The sequence below is a fragment of the Thunnus thynnus genome, chromosome 16, assembly GCF_963924715.1.
Source record: "Thunnus thynnus chromosome 16, fThuThy2.1, whole genome shotgun sequence".
Lineage (NCBI taxonomy): Eukaryota > Metazoa > Chordata > Actinopteri > Scombriformes > Scombridae > Thunnus > Thunnus thynnus.
Genome location: NC_089532.1, coordinates 4322938 through 4346422, shown reverse-complemented (window position 1 = coordinate 4346422; position 23485 = coordinate 4322938). Strand labels below are relative to the sequence as shown.

Sequence of the window (23485 nt, the reverse complement as noted above, 5' to 3'; positions counted from 1 at the left end):
ACCAAAACATCTTCCTTGTAGAGGTAAAAATGTAATTTAAGTGACGTGTTGAATTTTTATTTTTATTTGAATCAGATGAGGACTACGAGTCAGCAGTAAAGGCCTTGAATGGAAAGCTTTACCCTGATCCTTCGGAGAGAAAGGCAACAGCATGTGGTGATGGTAAGTATGTCATGTTGTCACCTCAACCTGGCTTTTATTATTTGTCAGTCACCATTTTGCTTGGATTAATTTCACTGAATTATCTCCACATTTACAATATACACTACATGGCCAAAAGTATGTAGACTTTATCAAAAGTCATACTCGCCTCACCTCCAGTCATTCTCTAGTCTTAAACTTGTGTGTACTCCATTAAGAGTCAGACTGCCGCCAGGTGGTCTGGGAGAAGAAGCTGACGCCAGAGGAGGAGAAGAAGGCCAAAAGCCAACAGCTTCCACACCACTTCTTCTGTGGCCTGAGCACCACAGACAATGACTCGGATCACAACAAATCTGAGGACTTTGAGACAGAAGTCCGCAAGGTACAAAAAGAGCAGTTTAGTAAAGAGACACAACACTTGGAAATCACTCATGCAGGTTCCCATTAGGATTTGAATTAGGTAGTGAATTTGTACCCATAAAAAAAAAATATATATATATATAATGAGCCATCCTGCAACCCTACTAACATTTGTAACATGTGCAAATCAGTTATTTGCAACAGATATGATTTTTGCACTAACCAGACAGTTATCTAGCAAGCTGACACTATGCAAATATAATAAACAGCATTTCATATGCCAAGTCTTGATTTAAAAAAAGAACACAAATTACAACTGTTTTTACTCCATAGATGTCATATATTGAGTAATACCAAGCAGATCATCTTAGCTGCAACCATATATTGAGAAGTCCCAAAATCAGAATATAACGGACTGGTCAGGAGTGAAAACAAAACAGGAAAAAAACCTCTTTTGGCTAAAGTGGTGAAAATATTTGGTGTGCTTTATTTAGTTTAACCATGTACAGGACTAGTGCAGTGCCTGTTCAAGACGTGCCTGTTCGGAACGGGTTGATCACTTAGTCTCTGATGTTGCTGTTTGCAGCTTTCTCAAGAACCGCTCATCCAAACAACTTCACACTCAATATTGCACTTCCTTGGGTCCACAGCAACACACCCGCCAAGTGTGAAGTTGATCAAATGAACGGTTGTCGACATAAAGGACAGACATACATACATACAGACATACAGACAGAGACTCCTTCCATTTTAGTTAGTTTAATGTAGCATCAAACGAGCATCAGTATCACAGTCTTCTAATATCAAGCTCTGCACATACATCATTCTTTACAGTGACGGTCCAACATTCAACAAGTAACAAGAAAAACACATTTTTGAGTGTTTTTGAATGAGGATGAATCCCTGTCACTCAGTATTCCTTGTGGTTAGGGCTGCAACTAATGATTATTTTCATCATCAATTAATCTGTTGAATAGTTTCTCAATTGATTGATTAGTTGTTAAACACATTCTGTTTAGGATCATAGAAGACTAAAGAAACCAGCAAATATTCACATTTAAGAAGCTGGAACCAGATAATTTTAGTATTTTTTTCTTAAAGGCTCAAAACAATTAATCAATTAACAAAATATTTGGCGATTAATTTTCTATTAATCGATTAATCGTTGCAGCTCTACTTGTGGTCAAATTATGATATGGATTTAATTCATGAATTGTTTCAGGATGCCCAGTTAAACAAAGCTGATAAGGTCTCTAGCAGTGCTGCTGAAGAGACATCAGACGCGTCATCCAGCAGCGCCGAGGCTGCAGACGGCTCGTCTACAATAGAGAACCAAACCTCAGACCACCCAACAGACACTCAGAGTGAAGCTCCTAGCAGCATGTCTCCCACTGACCTGTCAACTAAGAAGAGCCCAGAGCCAGAGTCTAACGCTGGGACTGCCACAGCTACTACTGCTACAACAGCAAGTCAAGGTATAGTCCACTTCCTGTTCTTTACTACAGAAGTATGACCACTGACAGTCTACCTGACGTTTGTGGGTCAGTACTGGTACGTTAAAGTTGAGATGCAGCCCGTTTGGTCAAAAGTTCTTGTCAGCTTTATAATCAAAAGTCTACCTCCATCAGGGGAATACTTGCTGATAAATGTGCTGAGGTGAAAAAGTGGGGTCTTGATGCTGTTGCTTGAGCTGTTGAACCACATTATCCTGCACAACATGGTGATGCAACTAATTCAGCCTTTCCCACAGTTGAATTTGGAGCAAGTGTCTGTTGGTAACTTAAACCTACTCTGACCACTTTTCATAGTCTATTTTAGTTGAAGAAGGTGTGAAATTCACTTTACTAGTTTTACAGCATCCTTGTATATTCTACTTAATGTCTCCCGGGTTCAATTTTTACAACATTGCTAAATTCAGTTCCTATAATCTCAACTGTTGTATCAGTTTTCCTCTACCAGTCTTGAATGTGCCACAACCAGACTCGCACGTTTGCTTCAAATTGGCTACACGGTTTTAATCTGAACCATAGTGATGCTTCAGTGTCCGTGATTAATGAAATATGATTATACAGTGATCAGTATGATTGAGAGTCAGTTCCATTTACCAAGGATCAAGGTGTTTCCATGAATCCAGTCGGTGGACAAGCTAACAAAAAGCTTCACATTGTGTTTATTGCCTCAGATTACATTGTACAGTTTTCATGTCGGTGTATCCAACCTTCTGTATGCTGGAATCCTGCATAAAATGAGAGGTATGAAAAACTGCATTCCATTCAGTATTTAATGATTAACTTTCTTCCTCCCACCACAGATGCCTCTAACTGTGATTTCAACTCACTTGGAGGCTTCTCTCTTGCTGTCTTGGCCAATAACCCAGAGGGATTTGCCTTTGGAACTAATAGTTGGCTTCAGTGCTGTTCGTTGTTCTTTTTGACAACTAAGTGTCTCTCAAATATAACAAAATTACTTTTAAAATATATGTTTGTTGTTTTTCCTCTTTTGTAGACTCCAACTTTTCTTGGGCAAACACAGGAATGACAATATTTAAGCCTTCAGTGTCTTCAGCAACAAAAATCAATGGCTATGAGGAGATGAGTGATGAAGAGGAAGCTCCTAAAAATGTGGACATTCACTTTGAGCCAATAGTGTCACTACCAGAGGTACCACAGTCACACACAGTTGTCATACAGATGTAATTGTCTGTGATGCACTGGGCTTTTTTAAGTAGTATTCTCAACAAGTTTATGGAAGGTGCTGTTTTGATTTTGTCATTCTACATGCGTGATCATGCTTCAAGCTGACAGGAAAATGGCGAATGTCCTTTTTAAGACTCCAATCGCCAAGCCAAAAACTTGTGTGATTTTTTAATCTTGATGACGTGTTGAAGGTGTGCTGAAAATGCAGTAAGTCTCTCAAGCTGTCTGTCTGCAGGCGTCAGTGGGACAGCTGCTGGATACAAAAAACAATTAAACTACGATACAAGGAGTACCAACATACTTAATCAGAACCCCCTTTCAACCAACTATACGTCATCCTCAAGTCAAAAAAAAAAAAAATCCCACCTGAAAGATTTAAAACTGATCCGCTTACCAAATGGTGCCAAATATCTATTTGTTTGTTATTCTCCTTAAGTTGAGTAAGTTGAGCGATGTTCCATTGTATAAGCATGTGGCTTCTTGGCCTCTGCTGTCACATCCAATCAGGTAGCTGTGGGTCTGAAAAGTGAAGCCGATGTTTAAGTGACTTAAACCTGCATTCTCTCTGATGGCCAGCAGGGGGTGACTTCCATTTGTATTGAAGTCTATGAGAAAATGACCCTACTTCTCACTTGATTTATTACCTCAGTAAACATTTTCCTAATCTGTTTATGGTCTCAATCACTAGTTTCAAGTATTCTTCAATACAACATGATGTTCATTTTATAAATTACAGCCTAATTTAGAGTGAAATAGTCGATAAAGCAGGGTATGCTTTAGGGAATGGCTACCTTGTGACTGACAAGTCGCTACCACAGCGGTGCGTGAGGTGCTGTAGTTGGACCCTGGGGAGCTCCTCCCCAGCTCCACACTCTCGTTCAACTATGGTCACTTTTCATCACTTTTGGCTCCAAAAAAACAAGATGGCAACAGTCAAAACGCCAAACTCAAGGCTTCAAAACGGAAGTCCACAAACCAATGGGTGACGTCTCGGTGGCTATGTCCATTATTTTTATACACTCTGTGGTCACATCTTTTTAAAATTTATATTATCTGGATTTTATGCAGTCTTATTTGTATATGTTATCTCCATATCTTCTTTTGTAGATTGAAAAATAGCACCATTAAAGAAGCTCTGCTATTTCAGTGATAAACTTATTTCATACCTATAACTTCTTCACAATAAAAACCACTGGTTCATCAATGGAAAGCTTTTATGTGAAGCAGCAGCAGCACCTCAGTGCTGTGAGGCTGGAAACGCATGTCATCATGGCTTGGTTCAGTGCAGCTTAATTCGACCGACACAGTACAATTAGGGAAAAAAGCACCACAGATCAGTTTAGTGAATGAGGTGAAGGATCACTCCTCATCTTGTGTACTTTAATTCTCTCAGGTGGAGACAAAGTCTGGTGACGAGGATGAGGAAATCCTGTTTAAGGAGCGCGCCAAGCTATACCGATGGGACCGGGACCTCGGCCAGTGGAAGGAACGTGGCATCGGTGATCTCAAGATCCTCTTCCACCCAACCAAACATTTCTACCGAATTCTGATGAGAAGAGAACGGGTGCTGAGAGTTTGTGCCAACCACACAATCTCACAGGCGATGGAACTCAAACCCATGAATGCCTCACCTAACGCACTTCGCTGGACTGCCACCGACTACTCAGGTATGTTGTCACACAGTGTTAAGAAGCCGCAGTTTCTGCACTGTATTTGTCCGCTCTTAATTTCAGTCTAATGTTGATTAGATTGCTATTGTTGTAGAAGCATCTTTTTGTGACTACACAGCTGTGATAACCATATTCAGAGTGCCAGTTGTTGTCATGAAGACATGCAAGCCTCAATTCAAGTCTAAATTGTGATTCAAATGGTTATAATTACAAATAACCTGCATTTTTTTTTAAACAAATTGCTTTGAACTGCAGGTTGACAGTCTGTATGAAGGAATGAATTTATCAAACATATTGGTATGACTAAAATTAGATCAGTTAGAGTCATAATGTATGTTACTTTTCAATTGATTGCCCAGCCTATTAGCTATTAATGCCAAAAATACATGTCTTTGTGCTAATGTGTGTTGATGCTTTTTAGCCGTCCTCTTGCTGATGGTCTCTTGTCTTCCTCCGTTTCCCAGATGGTGATGCTGCAGTGGAGCAGCTGGCAGCCAAGTTCAAAACCCCTGAGATAGCCGAATCCTTCAAGAAGACCTTCTGCGAGTGTCAGAGCCGCATAGGCCAAAGTAGTGACGATGCCTCATGTATCTCCTCACCACAGATGTCTAGAGTTCAAGAGCACTCAAGAGACTCTAACCCAAAGGTTTTCCTCACAGTGGCAGCAGACGGCCAACCACTGGGCACAATGACTGTAGAGCTTTTCTCTCATATTGTTCCCAAGACAGTGGAGAACTTCAGGGTTCTCTGCACCGGTGAGAAAGGCTTCGGGCTGCGGGACTCCATCTTCCACAAGGTCATACCGGACTTCATGTGTCAGGTGAGGAGACTGTCGAGACTTCACTCACACTAATAATTAAAAAGCTACATTTCTTGTTAACAATGGTGTTGCTCAGTGATGACAGAACTCTCACTGAGTGATGCTTGCTCACTTATGTTTATGTGTTTATAACTACAATGCTTAGCAACACTTAACAAAAAAAAATTTGACTGTTGAATCTGTTCAGTGCTAATCATAGCTCATGAATAAAATCCCTCACTGTAATCATTCCTCCTGTTCATACTGGCTATTAAAAGATCCCCTTCAAATGTGCTTTCAGTGTAAGTGATGGAGGCCAAAATCCACAGTGTGTTCACACAGTCATTTTGTGCAAAAATGCATTTAAAAGTTGATGTGAAGCTTATATGAGGGTTCCTCAGTCTGAGTTAGTCATATCAAGTGGATATCTGCCACATTTATAGTCTTTTTATCATCAAACTCCCTCTTTGTGTTTCCCTGTTGAGCTGCGGTGGAAGAATAGTAACAAAAAGAGGGACTTTGGCACTAAAAAGACTGTAATGTTGAAAGTAACGTTTGACTCATTTGGATGCTGAAGCTTCATATTAGCTTCAGATAAACTTTTACGTATTTTTTTGCACAGAAGGATGTTTTTTTGCCCCCATTACCCATACTGTAAGTGCATAATGAGGGGATCCACAAAATTGTGAACCCTTCCTTTAACTTTGTTCAGATCAAAAATTTTAAAAAATTATAGATAAATAAAAAACCTGCTGAGAGTGTTTAAAAACAAGGATGAAGAAAGGAAACTTTTGCGCTGCACTTTCTACCACCATTATGCCTATTTTCATTACAGTTAAGTTTGCAGTTAAATTATTTTCAGAAAACCTTTGCAGTCTGCCATGTTGTTATCTTGTAGAGCAGTGAGAGTGAAACAAAAGTATAAAGTTGAAGGCCGGAAAACCAAAACAATGAGCTGAAAGACACTTCTGTACCTCTGTAGACCTGCAGAGGCAGGTGATAAATCTGGGGGTTCATTTCAAGCAATCCCTCTCACATACAAGTAGTCATGTGATCCATTGATTATAAATGGTTAAAATCTAATATTTGAACAAATTAAATACAATATTATTTTTCAGACTCCATCAAATGACCAAATGGTTACTGTATCTCTCATGGGGAAACAATGTATGCATGTAACACTTCTTACAAGTCCCCCTTTGGTCCTTTTAGGGTGGTGACATCACCAACAGTGATGGCACAGGAGGCAAGTCCATCTATGGCAGCAAGTTTGAGGACGAGAACTTCGATGTTCGGCACACAGGCCCGGGCATACTGTCCATGGCCAATCGAGGGCGTGACACCAACAACTCGCAGTTCTTCATCACCCTGAAGAAAGCCGAACACCTGGACTTCAAACACGTGGCTTTCGGCTGGGTACAGGAAGGCATGGATGTGGTGCAACAGATGGGAGAGCTGGGCACAAAGGGAGGCGTGCCCGCAAAGAAGATTGTCATCACAGACTGCGGACAGCTCTAGATTTTGTAATGCAAAGACCAAGATGTAAAGCTTGGTTTAGGTTACAAGGTTAAGGACTTTGGATAATGATGTGTTCCCTTCGCAGTGCATACCATCCTGCTGAAACTGAATCCACAGCCATTAGGCATCTGAGACTTTAACTATGATCTTAGGATTACTGGTCAGACCCTTCATCATAGACACTAACCTGGAATGATAAATGATTTGCTACCCCATTGCGTAGTCTCTAATGGGAAATATGTGAGGAAGCATTTGGAGCAAATATAGTGTATTTTTGCTCTGTTGCACTTGGATCTTCATCAGTGCCTGTCAATAAATTCTCATAATTTGTTTATTTGGTCTGTATAATTATACACAGATACTTTATTAATGTCTGTTTTTGTTCTTTTGTGTTGCCTGTGCTCAGTTTGAATGTGCTGCTCCTCATAATCTGCTCCATTTGGGGATTTTTCCCCCTTTTTTGAAGTAGTCTTAATCATAATGGAAAGATGAGGTTATTTGAAAGCAATATTGTTTTGTAACTGTCTTCTCTCCAAAGGCTGCCACTGTGTATGTTTTACTGTAGGTGTCCCCCACTGATGTTTCTTAGTGTAAATGGATTTCACAATGTGCAGATAACTGGATTTCATACTGGCCTGCATAAACTTGAGTCATCTTACTGTGTTGCCCAGTGGATGCAGGATGGTTGATGATGACAACATTAATCTGGTTCAGGTTTTACATAGATGATCCATTATAGTTTGAGATTACAGTTTAAATAGTGAGTGTTGTTCAAAAATAAAATGCTGATAAAGGAAAAATAAAGTTGCTTTACATGTAATGGATGGCTGCAGATTGAAAGGTTGTTATTTAAATGTTATATGTTTATTATTGCTTAGTTCATCAGACTATAATAGAAAAGTGCAGGGTCACTGTTTTATTGATTTCACTTCATATTTGGTTGCAGTCTAAATGTCTACTTGTAACCTCATCGCAGGCCGTTATGAGAGTGTAATTCCTTTTGCAATTGTAACTTGAAGGTTTTTTAGGAATCCGAGTTGACTATTAGATATTTTATAGATGGATGGCAGTATTTTTTACCACAGTATATTTAATCTTGACTCATTTTAAGCTATTAAATAAACAAATGAAGAATTCATTATTTCCCCATCAGGATTTTATTCCTGGCAGGGTGCAGAAAACTTCAAAACAGCATCTAGACTTTCACGTTGGGAAATAGATTTTAATGACAATATAACTTAAAAGCTGAGTGAATACATACTATTTTTAACATCCAAAATTATTTTTAAGAAGACTTTATTTTTCCATTAAACTTTTAAGGGAAACAGGGACTCATGACTTCAGTATTTCTAAAATTTTGGTTTACAGTACCAGTCCAGTAAAATGGAGGGTTGGAAGAGGTGCACTTCTTTACTTCGGAGGAAACAAAGCTAACTTTTTCTTTCTTGATGAATCTATCGATTCTAAGAAATTTTTCAGAACATATAGTAGTATGAGTGGAAGCCAAGTTGTTTCCTCCTTGAGTTGAAACTAATCAACACCTCAAACAATTTACTTTCACATACAGGATGCAAACACATATTGTTTACTTTGGTATTTTGCTGTTATTTGATGGTTGACAGTAGTGGTATGTAACTAAGTACAGTTACCTAAGTATTGTACTTGTACTTTACTTGAGTATTTCCATTTTATGCTACTTGATACTTCCACTCCATTTTTACTAGCATCTACATGCTCCCACTAGCTCAGATTATGGAAAACAACAAAATATGTCATCATAATTATGTAGATGACACATACACTTAAATAACTGTCTCACCAGGGGACTATAGTGCAATACAAGCACTGAGTAAGTGGATTGAACAAATCAGTGCCAAAATGTTAAAAACCACAAACCAAGCCATAAATCTTGGTGTAGTCATGGACTCAGACCTGAATTTCAACAGTCACATTCAGACAATTACAAACTATTACCTACTATCACCTAAAGAATTTATCATGAATTAAAGGGCTTATGTCTCAGCAGGATTTGGAAAAACTTGTCCATGCATTTATCTTCAGAAGACTCGACTACTGTAACAGTGTCTTTACAGGTCTCCCCCCAAAAAATCGATCAGACAGCTGCAGCTGATTCAGAACGCTGCTGCTCGAGTAATGGAATTTAGAGATGTGAAAAGATTTCACAAGAAGTGTTCCCGAACATCCCCCTCTCCAACTGGTGATGTCACTCCCTCAGCGCAGTGAAACATTCCACAATACACACTCTTTTTTTCTTTTCTTTTCTTTTTTTATTATAAAATCACAGGTGGAGCAAGAAAAGACTTTAAACTCACACTCCAATATCTCAAAAACAATAAAAGATAGAAAACACATGTAAATTCAAGATTTGTAGGTCAAAGTCTCGTGACTCATTTAAAGTTCAAATGAAGTTTGTATCTAAAACTATGTGGAAGCAGTAACTGTTCAAAAAGGTATGGGTTCGCTCACACTCTCCATTCAAATATATGAATATTTTTCTGTGTCCAGCTGCAGTTATTAATTGTCTCTACACACCTGACAGTACACATGTCAATCAAGCTTTGACCAGATCATGTGGGTTAAAAGTCTTTCCTTTTCTAAAAATAGACTTGATGAAAATTAGGAAATTAATTTGTTTAACACACAAACTCATCAAGAGATTTCAATTTACTAATTGAAATTCAAGTGAATGGGCCCAAAACTTGCATGATTTTGATGCCACAGGTGTGAGCAAGACAGACATGTCTCACGCTGCAGAAAATTCTCATCCTGTCAATCAAACTTTCAAAATAAAAGCACACCACACTTGTAAGAAATATCCCTCATTTTTAAAAAGCAAAATGATCTGATCCCGACGGGCCAGAGTGCGAGGTCCCAACCAACGCTGCTTGCAGCTTTAATTTTGTTTGGGATTTATATGCACACAGGCTTCATATTGTGTTTATATTGTTATATAGAGGTCAGTGAGGCCTTTTGTGGATCCTGAAAACTTTAAGATATAAGTAACCCCGAACATATATCAACTTGATATAGATTTAAAAGTCATTTTTTCAGATGAAGCACCTTGTGCTGATTCACCTCAGAGCCATCACAGACCCAGTCCTGGACCCCCTGCAGTTCACCTACAAAGCCAATAATAAAACAGGATTAACTTCAAAAACTGGAAGAAAGATAATTTGTTCCCTTCAATATTCAGTGTAAAACCGACTTCAATTTCACCTCTTTTACTTCTCTCTCATATCACAGACAGTGGTGAAAAGTAACTAAGCATATTTACTACTTGTACTTAAGTACAACTTTGAGGTACTTGTGCTTTATTTGAATATTTGTATTTGATGCTACTTTATACTTCTACTCCACTACATTTCAGAGGGAAATATTGTACTTTCTACTTTATTTGACAGCTTTAGTTACTTCTCAGATTAAGATTTGATGTAAAACAATACATTTTGATATTCTAACTGTTGTTTAAATTGTTGCTCTTTTATATTTTTTTATTTTTTTAATGGTGTTATGCACTTTGTGTGAAAGGTGCTGTATAAAGTCTACACTTATATATAATATGATAATATAATACTGTTACTATTAATCTACCAAAGTATCTAAATTTGGCTACACATCAATAAAATAAAACATTTAAATGCTCTAAAATGTATTTGTACAAACAAACAATATAATATACCAAAGAGTACTTATACTTTTGATACTTTGAATACATTTTGTTGATTATAAGTGACATTTTCAATTCAAGACTTTTACTTGCAATTGAGTATTTTTAGACAACAGTATTTCTACTTTCACTTAAATAAATGATCTAAGTACTTCGTCACCACGATGCAGCTGTATATGTGAGTCAGGCAGTTGTGAAACGTGTTAGTTTGTTGTCCGAATCTGACCAATAATGTCACTGAATGTAATCCTGGATTTTGCAGACATCAGCAGGATTACTGATATTCAGATTGTTGCTCACAGCTGCTGTGTGTCAGAATCTTATCTTTGACTTTAGTTTATCTGAAATGTCAGGATTTCAGTCTGATATGAAATACTGTCGAATAACTTTTATCTAAATTGTGCCTTCGCTTAACATAACAAACACCATAATTAAGAAGAAAAGGAGATGTGTTGAACTAAACCAGGAAGCGATTTGTGACTTTGTGGGACTCCAGCAGTTCATCCCTTAAAGGTATTGTAACTACGCTTTATATACTTTAATGAATCTTATTACCAGCCTTAAGTTAACAGATCATTTTCTTTTTCAGCAGCAGGCCTAAAAAAGTATTTGCGTTATTCATCAAGTCGTATGATTTCCTCACGTTTATTTTGACATGTTTAACAAATGAAGAGAAACACTCTGTTACGTGAAAGAAATATAGCAGCATAAAATAGTAGCATACAGGTCATATTAAGGATGCAGACAGTAAAGTTATTTACGGCGAGCTGAGGCAGTGTGATATCTTGGGGTACACGTCCTCAGATACGACACTTATCTTCAGCTGAGCTGGCTTTCATATAGTAACCACATAACCACATCTCATCATAACATCCTGTAAAACTCTACATAATCCCTCTCAATGGCAAATGGTACCAGAGCCCTCTAGTGGCTCGGGGCTGCAATAACATGCAACAGTCACTTCATGACAGGCTGTCTCTAGTGTTTCAGGTTTATCTACGGTGGCCCTGAAATGCAAATCACAACGATAAATAGGAAAACACAACGACATATAACAAAACACAACAGCAAAACAAAAAACGCAACAACAAATAACAAAAGACAACAGCAAATAACAAAACACAACAACAAATAACAAAGCACAACCGCAAAAGCAGAAAACACAACAACAAATAGATGTGGCTGTATGAGTATACACATGTGTTGCTGAACTGTTTGTACGTTTACGAAAGTGTTGCCAATTGCTAATGTGGTTGCAAGCTGTGTACATCTGAAAGTGTTGCTGTTGTTGTGTCATATACATGTTTAAAAAGTGTCGCTTTTGCTGATGTGGGTGCGATTCACTGTGCGATTTACTGGGTTGAAAATGTTTTGCTGTGTATAACTGAAAATTGAGTGTGTAAGACTCCGGGAAACGCGCCAGGAACAGGGAAAGCAGAGGGCAAACAGGAAAGTTGTGTTTATAGCTTTTTGTGCATGTGGTAGAGAGTAGAAATATTAGGGAAAGCTTGTGAGGTGAAAATCAGTAGGAGAGCAACGCTTAGAGTGTTGTTGTTGGGCTGTGTAAGAGAGCTGGTTTGCATGTGGAGAAGGTATCTTGTCGAAAGTTGAAGACAGACTGAGCAGAAATAAGAAAAAACGATCAGTGGAGTTTAGTGGGAGGAACCAATATTCACAGACAAGAGCACTTCTAAAAATAACTTTGGCGCAGTAGCGCAGACTCCTCCGAGCCCCTCCTTTTGAGATTTTTTTTTTTCACAAGATCAAGGGACAATACTTTAGAACAATTTAGAAGATACAAAACCACAATAGTGAACTGAAACCAAAAAGAACATGGGTAAATTGCAATCTAACATAATGTATCCAATACCAGTTGCAGTAGTGGGAAACAAAAATCCTGATTTGTTAAAAGACATTCAGAAGATTTTGGAAAAATGGCAGAAGGGAACTGAGGGGCTAGAGGATGCCTGGCAAGAGGGAGGCATGTTTGATGTGGGAGTCAGTGAAAGCATGGAACATAGCGTAAAAGACTATAAACCTAAAGATTAATCAAAGAAGCTACAGGGAAAGAGAGATTTGGAACTGAAAATTTTAAGACTGTTCAAAACAGAAGGCCAAAACTACAGGGACAAAGGGACATTATATTCCATGGCAGACCCTAGACCTGACTTGCCTGGTTGCCAAACTCCCTGAGATTCATGATGGGGCCTCAAAGTGGATCAGAGCTTTTGAAGAAGCCACTACTGGCAAATTGTTGGCATTGGGCGATGTGAAAGCAGTATGAGCTCAAACTTTGGGGAAACCAGCAATGGAAAATATGTTGAAACATAATGGTTTTGAGTGGATGATTGATCCCATGGCGGATGGCACTGAGTTTGATGCTTATCGTGGGAGGCTGTGGGCAGAGGGGAGAACACCCAACATGTGTTGACCCCAAAGCGTTGCAGGGCAAGCCCCTCATAGAGGCTGACAATCCTGCGATGTATGTTAGCAACCACCTGAAAAGGTGGAGACAAGAAATTGAGGAGGACATTGAACAGAGCCAGGTGCTGACGACTCTGTTCAGAAACTCAGTCATTGATGCTCTTCTCACCCCAGTCAAGAGCAGATTGAATGACGTTGTGGCACTAACAACTATGCTGCACAGACAATTTTGTAACCATGTGATACATGCAGTGGGAAGGTATAGGGGGGGATGAGCAGAGGAGAAAAGAGCAAGACAGAGACATTCAAAGGAAACTGGCACAGATGCAGCTCAAGAGGTTTAAATATTTCCCACTGACAAGGTGTCTGATACACCAGGGCTAGACCCAAATGCATGACTCGCACAGTCAGAGTTTCCACACGACAAAGTCTTTACTTGGCAGATTTGGTACATGGGCAGGCAGCCAGAGAAGACAACCAAACCAAAAACAAATCTGTCAAAAAACACTTGAAGGCTATTACTCAGAAAATAATGCTGGAACGCTTGTAACAGAGGCTAAGACGAACTGGTACACAGGGAGAGTGAGGGTAATGAGACACATGTGGATGACTTTAAGGGATGATGATAAAGACAGGAGCAGGAAACAAGGAAACAAGAGGAGAGTTAGATACCAAAATAAAACAGGAAATGCAGAACTGAATGATGGGAAAAAAACAAAAACACAACCCAAAGGCAGGGCGAGACATGACACTCACAAATAAATTGAACTTACATATGTTCTTGCAGAATAACATACCACTGGAGAAACTATAAGAATGTGTGTGTGTGTGTGTGTGTGTGTGTGTGTGTGTGTGTGTGTGTGTTGTGTTGTGTTACAGGCCAGAGCAGCAGCAGAAACCAGACTCTCAGGTACTCAGTGTGCCCAGGATGAGCTCAAAAATGATAAAGTAAGTCACCATCATGTTATTTTATAATATTAGTATCTGTGACCTGTGTAGACAAGGAATAACCGTTCCTCAATTCAATACATCACACACTCACTCTCCCATTTTCGGCATTTAAAAAAATATTTTTTGGCCTGACAGCCCACCAGGCCTATACAGTTATAAGGGAAACACTGCACACTTTCTCATAGTTGAAATGAAGTTGCTGTTGATTGAATCTTTACAAAGAGTGACGTTACAAAGAGTGATGGTGATTCAGTCCAATCTTCAGACAGTGGGTGAGTCAAACTTTTAACCTGTGTATACATTCTTTCACATACTTTTTGAGAATCGTTTTTAGTGAGCTTTTTTGATATCTGCTTCAAAGTTTCTTTTTATCCAACAGTCGTCAAACGTTCTAATTTCCCACTCTGGTGGCTTTTCTGTTGTGTCTGTCAGAATCTCTCTGGAAGGTCAGGCTTCCTCTGGATCCAGCTGTGTGTCCAACCAGAGTAAAAAGTCAGATGATCGCCATATTGACTTTAAAAAGAAGTAAGACTTTATTAACAGTAAAATGTTACTGCATTCTTAAATCTTTTGTACACACACACACAGCATTTGAGATCAAAATAGACAACATAACTCACAGCTTAAATATTGGTGCAAAGTATATCTTTTGTTTCTGTGTAGAAAAAGTTGAAAAACCAGACTTTCCCTTTACCAACTGTGTGCATTGATGAAATGTGTGGATTTAACTTTGATAATAGACCAGAACCTTGAATGGCAGCTTGCTGCTGAGTGAATGAGCAGTAAATTATAAAGCACTTTGGATAAAAACATGACACCATTTACCATTTATAATTAGATGTGAAATTGCAGTTTGGGTTAAAAACACGACTGCTTTCCTCTATCACTCAGGTATGAGATAAACACTGATCAATGTGTCTGGACAGGAATCTCTGAACACATTTAAATATTGTTTAGGAATTACTAATATTGTGAGATTATGGAATATGATGCTTGATTTTGAGTTAATAGGACTGCTGGAGTATGAATTTGTGAATCTCCAAAAGTGAAAAGTGAAGGTGGAGTTGTTCAAATATAGTGTAAAGTGTAAATGTTGACACAAATGGGCGGAAGATGTCTGACCAAAGCAAAAACTGACATTTTTTTATAAAGGAATAGAAATTAGAAAAATATGTCAGCCAGTGTTAGGTTTGTCCGTTCTGCGCTACTGTAGAAACATGGCGATGCAACATGGTGGCCACCGTGGAGGGGGACCCGCCCCCATGTAGATATAAAGGGCTTACTTCTAAGGTAACGAAAACACAACAATTATTATTTTCAGCTGATTAGACACTAATTAAGATATACTTATAAATAATCTATTCAATTTTTACCAAGTCTGTTCTTTTAGATGTTAGTAAATACTACACACCGGACCTTTAAGGTGAGAAGTAGGTGGAAACTACTTAAAAAACTTGTGTGACAAAAGAAGATAAATCATTCAGTCAATCACTCAGTCATTTCATGTTTGTGCTTTCTTTCTTGTCTAACAGAGTCTCTGTGGATAGCGGATCCTCTGAAACCAGCTGTGTGTCCATGAAGAGTGACAGCTCACGAAGAAGCAGTGAAAACTTTAAAGAGTAAGGGCCTGAATAGGAACCAGGAACTTAAAACATTATTATTCACAGTGAATTAAATCTAATCCTATGGAGTCATCATGATCAGTGGATATGGTTGAGTGATCTATGCTTCCACCATCCTGTTCTTTTGTTTGATACTGAAAACAGAATGTTTGCTTTCCTCTATCACTCAGGTATGAGATAAACACTGATCAATGTGTCTAGACAGGAATTTCTAAACACATTTAGATATTGTTTAGGAATTACTAATATTGTGAGATTATGGAATATGATGCTTGATTTTGAGTTAATAGGACTGCTGGAGTATGAATTTGTGAATCTCCAAAAGTGAAAAGTGAAGGTGGAGTTGTTCAAATATAGTGTAAAGTGTAAATGTTGACACAAATGGGCGGAAGATGTCTGACCAAAGCAAAAACTGACATTTTTTTATAAAGGAATAGAAATTAGAAAAATATGTCAGCCAGTGTTAGGTTTGTCCGTTCTGCGCTACTGTAGAAACATGGCGATGCAACATGGTGGCCACCGTGGAGGGGGACCCGCCCCCATGTAGATATAAAGGGCTTACTTCTAAGGTAACGAAAACACAACAATTATTATTTTCAGCTGATTAGACACTAATTAAGATATACTTATAAATAATCTATTCAATTTTTACCAAGTCTGTTCTTTTAGATGTTAGTAAATACTACACACCGGACCTTTAAGGTGAGAAGTAGGTGGAAACTACTTAAAAAACTTGTGTGACAAAAGAAGATAAATCATTCAGTCAATCACTCAGTCATTTCATGTTTGTGCTTTCTTTCTTGTCTAACAGAGTCTCTGTGGATAGCGGATCCTCTGAAACCAGCTGTGTGTCCATGAAGAGTGACAGTTCACGAAGAACCAGTGAAAACTTTAAAGGGTAAGGGCCTGAATAGGAACCAGGAACTTAAAACATTATTATTCACAGTGAATTAAATCTAATCCTATGGAGTCATCATGATCAGTGGATATGGTTGAGCGATCTATGCTTCCACCATACTGTTCTTTTGTTTGATACTGAAAACAGAATGTTTGCTTTCCTCTATCACTCAGGTATGAGATAAACACTGATCAATGTGTCTAGACAGGAATTTCTAAACACATTTAGATATTGTTTAGGAATTACTAATATTGTGAGATTATAGAATATGATGCTTGATTTTGAGTTAATAGGACTGCTGGAGTATGAATTTGTGAATCTCCAAAAGTGAAAAGAGGAGGTGGAGTTGTTCAGATATAGTGTAAAGTGTAAATGTTGACACAAATGGGCGGAAGATGTCTGACCAAAGCAAAAACTGACATTTATTTATAAAGGAATAGAAATTAGAAAAATATGTTGAATCTAATCTGTCTGAAAGTAAAAGATCACTGTGCAGAGAAAAGATGTGACATACTGACTCAGCATTTTGAAACTGTGTGCTGTGTAAATTATATTCTGTGTTTTTATCAGGGAAGAGGAAAAAGACGAGCTCCCCATAACCCAGGAGCTTGTTGTTGGAAGTAGTGCTGGGATGGAAACAAAGTCAACACCAGTGGCTGTCCTGACTAGTCTGCTTACAACTATCCAGCCTGCAGACACTTCAACTCATCCTCTCCCTGCAACAAGAGACAAAGCTAAAAGCAAATGTGGAACAAAGATGTTCAGAAAGGTCCGAACCATGTTCATGAGAAACGAGGAGTAAGTTGCATGGGGGTTTTCTGCAACTTTGTACTTCTACTCCGCTACAAGTACTTTTTACTTCACTACATTTATTTGATAGTTTTACACAAATGAAAACATGCTAAGCTTATAATAATACAACACAAATAACAAATAAACTTCTCATGGTTTCATTCAATAAAATGATCACAAAACAAAGGAAATATTTCCTCTCCCATTAATCATCTCACAACTCCTCAGTAGGCTTGATTACTGTAACATTGTCTTCACAGGTCTCCCTAAAAAATCCATCAGAGAGCTGCAGGTGATTCAGAACGCTGCTGCTCGAGTCCTCACTAAGAAGAAATTGGATCATATGACTCCAGTTCTCAGATCTTTACACTGCTTCCTGTCTGTCAAAGTATCAATTTCAAAATACTACTGTTGGTTTATAAAGCTCTGAATGGTTAAGGGTCAAAATAAATTTTGGATCTTCTGCTACGTTATACACTACCCAATCAATCAATCAATCAATCAATCAATCAACCAGTGTTTGAAACGATTGACCATGACATCCTAATCAATGGTCTTGAAAAGTGGGTTGGTCTTTCTGACTGTGTGTTAAACTGGCTCAAATCAGCCTTGGAGATCATGTGTCTGAGAAATATGACAACTGCTATGGGGTTCCTAAAGGGAGCTGCTTCGGTCCGTTATAATTCTCACTGTACATGCTGCCACTTGGTGACATCATCAGAAAGCACAATGTATATTTTCGTAGTTACGCCGATGATACACAACTGTACATATCCGTAGAACTGAATGATGCTGCAGCTATAAACTCCATGCCCAACTGTCTGTTAGTAATAAATAAATGGATGAGCAATTACTCCTTAAAATTAAATGAGGATAAAATTGAAATTCTTCTCGTTGGCCCCAAAACAAAAAGAGAATTGCTGTTTAATAATCCGGGAAATTAACTCCCTGGATTGAATCTGAGGTCACAAGTCTTGGTGTTATCTTAGATTCAGATATAAACTTCAGTTCACACATCAACAAGGTGACAAAAACATCATTTTTTAACCTTAGAAACATAGCAAAAGCACAACCATTTATAAATCAAAAAGATGCCTGAGAAACAGCTCATGCCTTCATCTCAAACGGGTTAGACTACTGTAATGCACTTTTTACTGGCCTCCCGAAAAAAGTCACAGCTCATCCAAAACTCTGCAGCTCAGCTATTAACCAGAACCAAGAGAAGAGAACACATTAGTCCAGTTTAAGCTGCTCTGCACTGGCTTCCTGTAACATTTAGAATTTACTTTAAGGTCTTCCTCCTTACATACAAAGGACCAAACTATATCGCCAAATCCCTTGTTACCTATCTGCCTCCAAGAACACTGTGATCATCTGCTGCTGGTTTATTGGAGGTTCCTTTGTCGGTAACACTCTCAAACTATGGAACACACTACTCATAGATATCAGAGAAGCCAGCTCACTAGATACTCGCTAGATTTAAGCTTTAATAAAAGTTTAAAACATATCTCCTTACCCAAGTATTTCAATAACTTTACACTTGTACTCTGCTGCGCTTTTTGATGCTCAGTCAGCTTCGCACTTATGCTCTACTACACTTTTTTAAAAATGTTATATTTTACATTCTACATATTCTATGCTTTAACTTTTTTATCATATTTTATTATTTGATTATCATTCAATATGCATTCTATGTATTTTAGTTTCACTTTATCAAGTGGGTGTTATTTTTATTTTATTTTCCATCTTATGTTACATTAATGTTTTTTACATGCTTTTACGTTCTTTTTATGTCTTTTTCATGTGAAGCACTTGGTGCATGTAATTTCTTTTGTTGTAAAGCACTTTGAGTAAAGTGCTTTAAATAAAGTAAATAAGTAATGATTAGTAATAAATCAAAAATAAAAAAATAAAAAATTTGTAATGATATATGTGTATGTGTATGATTATTTAAATAAATGAACAGTATAAGGCTTAGTTCAGAATGCCAATGTCAAGGAATTTCTAATTTCCTTGCTCTGATTTGGCTGCTATTTTGTCTTCTTAATGTCCCCCTCCACTGGAAAATATGTTTTTCTTGTTGTTCCTTCAGTTGGATGTTTGAGCTTCACTGTACAGAATGATGTATGTGCAGAGTTCGACACTAGAAGGCTGTTTTCACATTTATCGGCAGAAAGTGGAAAGTTTCTCTGAGCTCACTGAAAATCTAATTTTAAGGGGCAGGCCTACAAGCAGGATTGGTGACATCACAAATAGTTTGGAAGCAAATCCTGGTCCAGTATTCAGTTTACACAAGTGTGATGTGGAACCTTGAAGCCTCCAGTCCTGGCGTGCATGGCAGGGTAAACATGCATGGAGAGTCGACACGATGCTAATGGTATCCAGAGTCAAAATGAGAGAAAACTATCTGAAAATCTCGGTTACCACCCTTGGTGAGTGGAATGAGATATGTGAAGTCTTAATTGACTTTACTGCAGGTACTGTGGGTTGAGTTGTTAATTCAAATTGTTTAAACGTTTTGTTCCGTTCATTTACATTATTACTGTGCAACGTCATCTTATTAGAGCAGCAGTGGTGTCGTTCTTTGTGTGAATTTAAATGTGTTTATGTTTATTTATTTGAGGGAAAAGTTATTTGGAGTTTCATTGAAGGAGGGATAATGCATTTATGTACTGTAGTGTTTAGGATTTGTTTGTTTATTCACTGCTTTTAATAGGAATTTAAATTTAAATACAGTTCAGTCAGCTTTAGGGTTTGACAAGTTATTCTCAAAGAAACATAATTTAGTGACTACCTTTTTAATAGTTGTTTAATTTACTTTATCATCCTGTGTACTGTATTTCTGATTTAAATGGCTGTAGATAGGTATTGATTCTAATTTTTGTATTTTGTATATTTTTCTCCAGTAGTCATAGTGGTTCTGTGGTGCTTGAGATGATGACTGGTGATGAGAAATAAATAAACCATGAAACATCAGTTTGGGACTCTCTGCATCTTGTTCAACCAAGCAAAGGGCTGTTACAACCTCCACCACTGGATGAACCTACCACTCTCCATTTTGAGCAGAATACCCACTGTTAAAATGACAATATCTCCTAAAATAAATGATCTATTTTCAATGATTCCAACCCAGTCTACCCACAAAAGTTTCAAATCTCTTGACTCAATCATCTCCGAAAAAGACACCAAGAAATAAGCTTGCCACTCTGCAAAAATCAAAAACACAAGGAGGCTTGGAACCTCCAAATTTTTACCATTATTCTCTGGCAAATCAGCTTCAATATATATACAAATGGATCCACTCCATTCAATCAGATAACACATGGTTAGATATAGATCATACAGTTTGTAAAGACATTCAGTTTTCAGGTATACCATTTCTCAGCCAGACTATCAAAAGCCATCCATGTTTTATAAGATACATGTTTTGTGTGGCAATTTGTTTGCTGTCAGCTGATTTCTGTCACTTAGGGGCAGTGGAAAACACAACAAAACTGAAAACACAACATTGACTTAGTCTCATCTTTTAAATTGTAAAGTTGAACTTAACAAAGAGATGCTTGTTTACACATCCAGGAGACACAGAGCAACATTAGCATTCATTTATTCTGTCTAGCGACTGTAAGTCCAATATTCACTCTCTTTAATCTCTGTTTTGGTCTCCACCAACTTCTAAGTAAAATATCTGACTTGCTAGCTGTATCTCAAAATGACTGATATTGAAATGAATAATGCAAGCTGTATTTTTCCACTGTGATTATTGTGTCTATCAGCCTGTTTTGCATGTCACTAAAGGGATGGCACTGTTGAGAGCTACTTCCTGCCCCTCATCCCTAACTGATTGCCTCAAAATTATAGCAGCTTTAAGAAAGTATTTGATTATGTGATTATGTGAAGCACTTTATGACTTATGACTTCATGGCCTTAAGGTGATAACATCATGGATGCATGCATCCATGGACAACATAGGCTTACGTTTGTGTAACGTCACTTGCAAAATACACATTTTGCAAGTGACGTTACCAATGTATAGGCTACAATGCAGAGAGACTGATTGGGACACTCCTGCATTTCAGGAGAGTTCACCAAAACAGCAGCTCTCTTGGCAGCGGCTGAGAGTTTACTTGTGTGTTTTTATTTGGTAAGTAACCACAATGGACTTTGAACTAAATATCAACGTACAATTTGGGTTCCTGTTTATTTTCGTCTTCATGCATTTTTATTTTTTTATTTTCTCCCGAGAGAGAACCATTTATATTTGTGACAGAATGGGAGTAGCCTAAAGTCTCCCGAGTTTCTCATCACTTCCTGATAAGCGCTTGACTGGATTCCCACAGGATTGTCTTCCACCTCAAAGGTGTTTTATACTTTGACAAGTCATTTGAAACGCATACTCAGTGTATCATTATCATTTTCAACGTCTCAACGTGTAAGTGGATGTCTTGTGTTAGTTTTAATAGCCTAACCTGTGTTCGTGTTCAAAGGGTGTTGTAGATTTTTCCAACTTCCCTTCACGTGAACGCGCACTCACTTCAAGCTACGAGCCACTCGCGATGTCTGCGCGCTGCACTTCTGTTTAAATATGTTTACCCAAAGCAGTCTTATTATCTTCAGTTTACTGCAGGATGAATGAATAATGGAAGAATAGTTAATCGGGAGGGAGATGTTTTTATGAGGGATTTCGTGTCACTTAGTTTCACTAAATGCAAGTCCCCTCTTAGGCAATATTGAACAATTCAAGTTGCGACACAAACAAAATCTCTTTGCTGACATATCTGAATCCTATTTGTCACTAGTGGCAACAGGGGAGAGACTGAGGGGGAGTCATATTTTGTTGTGTTAGTTTTTACACTTAACAAAATCTGAACTTGGGAAAGACAAATCTAACAAGATAACGTTGGTTGGTAACACTTTATAATACAGCCCGCGTTTTGCGGTGTAACTTCCCATCTCTTACCATGTAATTTCCCGGAACTTACGGTGTAACTTCCTTGTATGAATCCATACATATAAAATACTTTCCGGTTCTTACTGGTACTTAAATGTAGGTACAGCGGAAGAAAACGAAACAACGAGAAACAAGGGAGTAACAATTGGGGTTTTAAAGTGTAACTTCCCAACATTTACCATGTAATTTCCCGGAACTTATGGTGTAATTTTCTCGTATGAATCAATACGTTACATGTGTATATGTGTACTAAAATCAAATGTTTTTGCTCGTGGCAGTTATGACAATCATTTTTCTTATACATGTGTGTTTGACAGGCAAGCTTCACCCACACTCAAGAGATTTATTATGCTTATGTCTTCTACTTCATTGTATGAATTTCAATAGAACAAGTCGAGAAATGGGTCTATACTTTTGAAAATTGGCTCTTAGCAGCCATGTTGGTCCAGCACTGCAGCAGCTCATAACAGGCAATCTTACCTCTCTCCAGTGCACAGCTATGAAAGGCTTGTATTGTCATCGAGGATGAAAAAATAACAATACAGTAATGTAATAATATACATAGTATATCTTTAATTACACAATAACAAGGTACACAGGAAGAAAAACGATTTTATTCTTTAATTACACATAAACCACAACATATGTGCTGTTCTCCCAGTCTTACTCTATAGGTACAGACTAGTTACCCTATAAGTACATGGTAACAACAAAGAGTGGGCTGTATTAAGTTCACAATGTTCCCCAGTCCTTACTCTGTAGGTACAGACTAGTTACTCTATAAGTACATGGTAACAACAGGGAGCGGGCTGGATTATTAAATTCACAATGTTCCCCAGTCCTTACTCTGTAGATACAGGCTAGTTACCCTATAAGTACATGGTAACAACAGGGAGCAAGCTGGATTATTAAATTCACACTGTTCTCCAGTCCTTACTCTGTAGGTACAGACTAGTTACCCTATAAGTACATGGTAAC

General features: G+C 38.0%; 1 protein-coding gene and 1 long non-coding RNA gene across 3 annotated transcripts in view; both read left to right on the top strand.

Moving 5' to 3' along the window:
• Positions 1–8455, top strand: part of LOC137199727 (E3 SUMO-protein ligase RanBP2-like) — a 102864-nt gene extending 94409 nt beyond the window's left edge. Inside the window, exons 22-28 of one of the 2 annotated variants that reach the window (XM_067614230.1) lie at positions 76–162; positions 360–523; positions 1724–1976; positions 3007–3161; positions 4591–4864; positions 5332–5687; positions 6879–8455. In XM_067614230.1, the coding sequence (XP_067470331.1) occupies positions 76–162; positions 360–523; positions 1724–1976; positions 3007–3161; positions 4591–4864; positions 5332–5687; positions 6879–7184 (1595 nt within the window). In that variant the 3' untranslated portion in view covers positions 7185–8455. The remainder of the gene's footprint in view (positions 1–75; positions 163–359; positions 524–1723; positions 1977–3006; positions 3162–4590; positions 4865–5331; positions 5688–6878) is intronic. The other variant, XM_067614229.1, reaches the window with a different exon arrangement.
• Positions 8456–14250: 5795 nt separating this feature from the next.
• On the top strand, positions 14251–15864 carry LOC137199738 (uncharacterized). Its single transcript, XR_010931847.1, has 3 exons — positions 14251–14519; positions 14680–14772; positions 15780–15864. It is a non-coding gene; the product is annotated as an uncharacterized lncRNA (long non-coding RNA).
• Positions 15865–23485: the final 7621 nt, after the last annotated feature.